This window comes from Alternaria ethzedia (genome assembly GCF_023757985.1).
Source record: "Alternaria ethzedia strain BMP 0044 chromosome Unknown scaffold_23, whole genome shotgun sequence".
In the NCBI taxonomy this organism is placed as follows: Eukaryota; Fungi; Ascomycota; class Dothideomycetes; order Pleosporales; family Pleosporaceae; genus Alternaria; species Alternaria ethzedia.
In genome coordinates, this window is record NW_026056216.1 from 510,157 (window position 1) to 516,418 (window position 6,262).

The window sequence follows — 6,262 nt, forward strand, 5'->3', positions numbered from 1 at the left end:
GGTCAGACTCCCTATATACGCAGCAGCCAGTAAGGCTTCACCACCACGAACCGTCAAGCTCCACCCCCTAGAATCCAGCGATATACCGATGCTTATCTGTAACCTCAGTAACCTCGAACTTCATGCCAACCCTGAGATCCCCAACCGACTTTGGCACAGCAAGCATACCATAGCAGGGCTTGTATGTAATCCCCTCGTCGATCCTCCGGTACTTCATCAGCGCATCCCAAGGCTGCGTCTTGTGCTTCTCCGCCGAATCAGGATGTACATTAGGCACCTGGCAACGCGCGCATCGCTGGGTAATGTCCAGAACGATCGGCTTGTCACCAGCATTAGGCGTAATCTTGATCGTCTTCCAGCGATCTTCGTCCCAGGGCGCGTTAGCATCGCCCTTGACGAGGATATTGGGTCGGAACCGGCGGACGTCGATTGTGAGGCCTTCTGCAGCTTTGAGACGCGTGTTGAGTTCGTCGATGCTAGACTGATTGCCGACGAGCACGGGCATCAGGTCGGGGAAACAGGTCGATGCATCTCTTCCTAGGACGCCTGGTGCACCGTTCGATACTAGAGGTCTGGGGTCCTCGGAGACAGGGGGCTTGTACACAAGCCGTACTTCCTTATCGAAGAAGCTGTTGAAGGGAGCGGTCATCTTCGTAGAATACACGCGGGTTCCCGTTGTAGTACTCCATATCTTTGCTGAGTGCTCTTCGGTATTCTCGTCGAGCCATTCCTTAGATGGATGGGCCGGAATTGAAAACTCCAACTTCTCATCGACCGAATTTGGCGCGGGTGCAGTAACGGTAAGGGTATCACTCTTCTCGTCGTAGGTTGGTCGGATCAGTGTCATCTTGGAGTTTTGGCGGATCGTCAGGAACTCGTAGTTTGGGTAGCTCACCCACATCCACTGACGATCTGGCACTGTCAGCATACTACATTTCTCCGATCTGACGATAGAGGCGCACCGAGATCAAGACCTGTTGGCAAGAGCTTTGCCGACTTTACGCTGATGCCGTGGCATGACTTGATGGGGTGTATGAAGAGCCCTGTGATCTCTGTCGCTGCTGGCAAAGGCCCAGCATTATTCTTTGCTTGCTGGTTCTTGTTGAAGTAGACATATGTGAGAATGGGTAAGACGAAGATCGATAGCAGAATCGCGACCTGCGTAGTGGCTGGGAGCGCCATGTTGCTGGCTGTGTTACCGAACAGTCAAGATTATACGGCTTGCGCAGAACCTCAGGAAGGTATATAAACTGTAAGCGTTCCTCCCCAACGAGGTCTTTTTTCTGCAGTGTACTAGTCACACAACTCTCTTCTCGCGTCGTGTACTAATGCGAATATAGCTGTAGGGCGTGGTCTGACAAATTTAGAATCAGTGCATCGGTCCAGAGCAATACCAGAGCAAATGTCTTGCCTAATCGAGTGACGCAGTGCGGAGTTTATAGCTACACTTGACACTCGACGACAATGACGCATCGAGCGGGGAAGGCGTTCGCAACGTAACGGGCTAGCGCTGCCGAAACCTCGCGTGTGCGGCGTCTCCGCGGCAGTCATGCATCGCGAAAACGCGACCGCGACATCCAAACATGCGACCTCCTACAAACTCTCAGACCGCATCCTCTTGCGCAGTCTATCATCACCATCATCAGACTCCTCCCCCTCCCCCTCCCTCCCCCTATTCAACCTCTCAATCTCCCCCTCCAACTCCACACAATACGCATCCAAATCCTGCGCCTGCTTCACCCTTCCCTCCAACTCCCTCACACGCTGCTGTAACCTAATATTACCCTCCATACGCAGCATACACTCCTTCTCCGCAGCATCAGCCCGTTGCTTCTCCTTCTCGACCTCGTACTCCGCGTCTTCCAAAGCTCGTCGCCGCAACTTTTCGGTTGTCTCGTATTCTTTGAGATCGGATTGGCAGCTGAGGAGTTGGGAGTCTTTGTCGAAGAGGGTGCCGCGGAGCCTGGCGGCTTCGCGGCGGGTGTCTGTGCAGGTTTTGTTGGTGCAGCGGGAGGGGGGGTGGGGTCGGGTTGCTGGGGTTGGGGATGCGCTTGACGGGCGTCCTGCTGAAGGCGTGGAGCAATCGATTGCGCTGTCGGGGATGTCTTGCTCCCATTCTTCGCGCTCGCGCATGCGTGGTGTAGACGGCATTGGAGTAGTACTCGCCATGTAGCTTCGATACTCCGCCCCGGACATACCGACTTTCTCTTTCGGCTCGTCGAATCGGTCGTAGTTGTACGGGTATCGCTGATGCAAGGGACCGTTCACAGAGGCGGCGATGGCTCGCTCTTGCGGTGTGTACATGTTCTCGTATCGCTTCATTGCTTCTCGTTGGTAGGCTACTCCCGTAGGCAGATCCGGATATCCTTGGTATGGGCGAAGTTTCTCGATTGTTGACAGGGTGACGTAGGGCCAGGTCTTTGGGTCTTCCTTGTCGTAGGTAGGGATGGCGCGCTTGATGCTCGCGTATAGTCTTGAAGAGACGAAGCTGAAGGTGTCTTCGTAGCGCGGTAGAGGTGCCATCTTGAGTCGCGATCGCGTTAGTCATTTGTGCTGCGTTGACGCCCATGCTCAACCTACCTTGAGAGTTTCTAACGCGGAACGAGGGGCGGGATGCTGCTGCTGTCAATGGGAAGAGGCAGAGGAGATGTCGCTAGCTGTAGGAATCGCTCGTCGTGATCAAACTCCCGCCCTTTCGGTTAGTCTGGGAAATTCGCGGTGAGAGGGCAAGCGATCCTCGTTCACCTTCACCATGAGCCATCTTCACCACTGGTTGTCATGGAACCTTGGTATATTTCTCGTATTGACCGCAAGATCCGTAAATCTATGGAAGATAAGAGTAGGAGACAGAGACACGAGGCTGACCGATGCCCTCTACCAACAAGTCGCGTGAACTAGGTAGAGGCAGCGATGAAAGCTCCGAGACACTTCATTTCTGAGCTAAATCCATATGACGTAGCCACGTCTTTGGTGACCCGGTGGTTCTAGACCGACTGTCGCATTTCCAATTGTCTTGCCAAACAAGCCAGCACACACAGGAACCAAGAACCGGACGCGCGCACATATCCCTCATGTTGCTACTGCATTTCGCAACTCTCAATCTTCGGCTTCTTTCGTGCTGCTTCTGCCCCATCCTCCTCCGCCCTCTTCTTCTGCGCACCTGCACCCTGTTTCTTCTTCTTCATTTCTTCCAAAATCTTGAAGATTTGCTGCTTTGCCACCTTGGTCTCCTGTTTCGCTGTCAAGACATCCTTGCCACTCTTCTTGAGGTCCGATTGCAGACTGGCGATTTCATCTTCCTTCTTCTCTAATATGTCTTTCAGGGTACTGAGGTTGGTGCGCTCTTGGCAAAGAAGCTTGTGCGACTGTTCCTTGTACTCGCAGAGCGCCTCTCCAACCTGGGCGGAGAATCTTTGAACAGCCGTTTGGTATTTGGCTGTCATTGCAGTAACCTTCTTTTCCGCGCTTTCCGCTCTGATGTCTGCCTCTAAGCTCTCTTTCTTGGTTTTGTCGAGTTCTTCTTCCAGTTCAGTTACTCTGCTGTTGGGCACTGTATCTGTGTCGTCCAACATCTTCATGATCTCATGGATCGCTGCTGCTTCGGGCGAGTCATCCTCAGTAACCTCTTCAGTCTCATGATTGGCGACTACCACATCCTGGATGTCCTCCTCTTTCTTCGCAATCGGGTTGCTCTTCTTGACTTGACTCACCCACTCCTTCAGTTCGTCAGATGGTATATGTGGATGCGCTCTCAATTCGCCGTTACGATCATAGTTGAGCGGGTAGTAACGAAAAAGGTTTTTCATAACTCGATTCTTTCGACGGGTAATGGCCCGCTGGCCTTGAAGAGGTCGAAGCCCGTCCATGTCCTTGATGAGTGTCTGCTCGTAAACCAGATACTCCGGAGGGATCTTGCTCTTCCTGTAGTCACTGTTGTTCTCCGTTGCCATGACCTGGCTCACCAAGGGCCAAGTGCGGGGATTGTACATGTCGTATTGCTGGGTGACTGTCTTCATGTGCATTCGCATGAAGTAGCCATCCCAAGAGAAGTCGCCGTCCCAGACTCCGCAGGGCTTGATGTCTTTGTCGCCCATCTTGGAGAGCGTCAGGCAGAGGGATGATGGAGCAGTAGTAGAGGTTTGCACGAAATACGGTAGATGCAGGTGTAAGATACATGCAGGTCAACATGATGAAGCAGTTTTCTTATATGCGGCCTATTCTCACAACCTGGGGATGATGAAGTGAGTTACATCGTCAGATGGCTTCTCTCACTCCCACGTTCTGACAGAGATACGGTGAGATGTCGCAGCTGGGCCCAGACGGCACCAGAACAGTACATTGGAATACACATTCGCATAGTAAATCCAGCAACGATCACCACAACATACCCATTCGTATCCTTCCCATACCATCACGCAACCAAACACCTTAGTGAGACACAAACCCGCGCCACACCCTCGGCCCGACTCGCAGGATGCGTTGCATGTGGGGGAAAGCGCGTCCACGAGGGGGCCAGCCTCACCAACCAGTCAAGCTCGGCAGCGCGCTGCGGCACAGTCACAACGAAAAAGGACCGCCCCCGAAGTCTGACTCAAAATGCAGGTACACACCAAAGAGGGTGCGTCTACAGGGCGGGGGCAGGCGGTAGACAGTATCAGTGACACACATGCAGACGAGGCAATAGCCGTCCGGGGATGCATGGTGCATGTGCAGTGTGCATATGCAGGAACGGGAGTTTGCAGGTAATGTGTGTAACGTGAGTGACGACAGTGCATGGAGTGCCAACGTCGATGGCGATGGTAATGTCAACGGTAACGTTCACGTCAATGTCACGACGAGGAATGCGGGGAATGCAACAATCCACATTTCTAACGAGAGATTTGAATTTGATTACCGTAGTATATACCCAACGCCCCAACCCCGAACCGCAATACCACAGACCCAATGAGGCCGAACCCATGCCCACACCGCGACTCCAACCCCCAGAAAAAGACACCCTATGCCTAAACGCCACCCAAATCTACCTATAATGCAAGAGACAAGATAAGACAAGTCGCCATCGTAAGATGAGGGTATAGAAGTAAAAAGAACACCCATGCCGTGAGCGTGTACATGTTCGGCCCTCGCCCATACGAACAGTCTTGTGTCTCGCGTTGGAAAACGCTGATACATGAGGGGCGACAGCATATAGCGTGTGCGAAGACAGTCGTGATGGTGCCAGACATGGGAATCGAAAGAGTGAAAATTGCAGATGCTGTGAACATAGTGAAGATGATGGTAGTGCGTGCATGTTGCTAGGACACTCAAAGGATGATTAGAGTGTCGGTAGCTCAGCCGCTGAGAGACCGTGAAAGCAATGGCAATGGGATGAAGGAGTGACGTGATGCGACGGTAGTCGCGATGCTGGGCGCAGCGACGCTATAGTAGAGCTAAGCCTTTGCTGAAGTCTTCTTGACGGAGCCTTTGTTGGAGACACGGGTAGGTGTCTTGGGCGACTTGGCGGGCGACTTTGGTGACTTGGGCGACTTAGGTGTGCGGGCCTTGGCTGGGGTCTTCTTGGGTGACGGGGTCTTGCCTGGGAGCTTGGGCAGGAACTCGATGGAGGGGACTTGTTCAGTCTCCTTCTCCTCGAGCATCTGGAGGATGACGTCGACGATCTTCTTGACTTCTGCGTACGTCTTGTTGAAGCCGAGCCACTGGTCTAGCTCGCGCAGGACGTCGATGGGCGCCTCGAAGTGCTTGCCAATCTTGGGGTGCACACTCTTCTCAGCTTGGTCGTTTTTGGCTCCGGCGGCGACTTGACGGGAGTAGTGGTTTAGACGCGCTTCCTCGGACTTCTTGAAGGCGATGTCGTAGGTGGTGCCTGGGAACTGCTTCTCGATGACCTCGAACTGGCGCAGGATGAGCTGCACTTTGCGGATCTGCCACTTGGTCTTGTTGTAGGTCGCGCGCTGGTAGTGCTTGCGGCAGAAGAGAGGCCAGTCGGTGACGTCGCGGGTACACGCCTTGTTGCGGCCAAAATGGTCGGAGATGACCTTGCGCGACAGGTCCTTGGTGTACTGGCCAGTCATGCAGCGAGTGTGCTCGTCGTTCATGCAGAGGAACTCGCGCTGGGAGTCGGGCACGTCTTCGCCGTCGTCGAGAGACTCATCACCAGAGGCGTCGGGCTCGGCCTTTACTCAGTTGATACTCGGTCAGTCTGTAGATTCAATGGTGAAGTGGTGACTCCGCACATTGCGCGAGATGCGTGCAGATGGGGGGG

At 53.7% G+C, this 6,262-nt stretch overlaps 4 protein-coding genes across 4 annotated transcripts; all 4 read right to left on the reverse strand.

The window, feature by feature from the left end:
- Positions 1 to 67: 67 nt before the first annotated feature.
- J4E87_008010 (uncharacterized protein) lies at positions 68 to 1,182 on the reverse strand (the record flags this gene model as incomplete). The annotated part of the gene is made up of 2 exons (XM_049379603.1): positions 68 to 912; positions 963 to 1,182. The coding sequence occupies 2 exons, from the start codon at positions 1,180 to 1,182 to the stop codon at positions 68 to 70; spliced, it is 1,065 nt and encodes a 354-aa protein (XP_049230831.1).
- A 411-nt stretch (positions 1,183 to 1,593) lies between these two features.
- J4E87_008011 (uncharacterized protein) lies at positions 1,594 to 2,523 on the reverse strand (the record flags this gene model as incomplete). Its single annotated transcript, XM_049379604.1, has 1 exon — positions 1,594 to 2,523. One exon carries the CDS (start codon positions 2,521 to 2,523, stop codon positions 1,594 to 1,596), a length of 930 nt encoding a protein of 309 aa, XP_049230832.1.
- A 554-nt stretch (positions 2,524 to 3,077) lies between these two features.
- On the reverse strand, positions 3,078 to 4,094 carry J4E87_008012 (uncharacterized protein; the record flags this gene model as incomplete). Its single annotated transcript, XM_049379605.1, has 1 exon — positions 3,078 to 4,094. One exon carries the CDS (start codon positions 4,092 to 4,094, stop codon positions 3,078 to 3,080), a length of 1,017 nt encoding a protein of 338 aa, XP_049230833.1.
- Positions 4,095 to 5,429: 1,335 nt separating this feature from the next.
- Positions 5,430 to 6,095, reverse strand: J4E87_008013 (uncharacterized protein; the record flags this gene model as incomplete). The annotated part of the gene is made up of 1 exon (XM_049379606.1): positions 5,430 to 6,095. One exon carries the CDS (start codon positions 6,093 to 6,095, stop codon positions 5,430 to 5,432), a length of 666 nt encoding a protein of 221 aa, XP_049230834.1.
- Between the last annotated feature and the right edge of the window lie 167 nt (positions 6,096 to 6,262).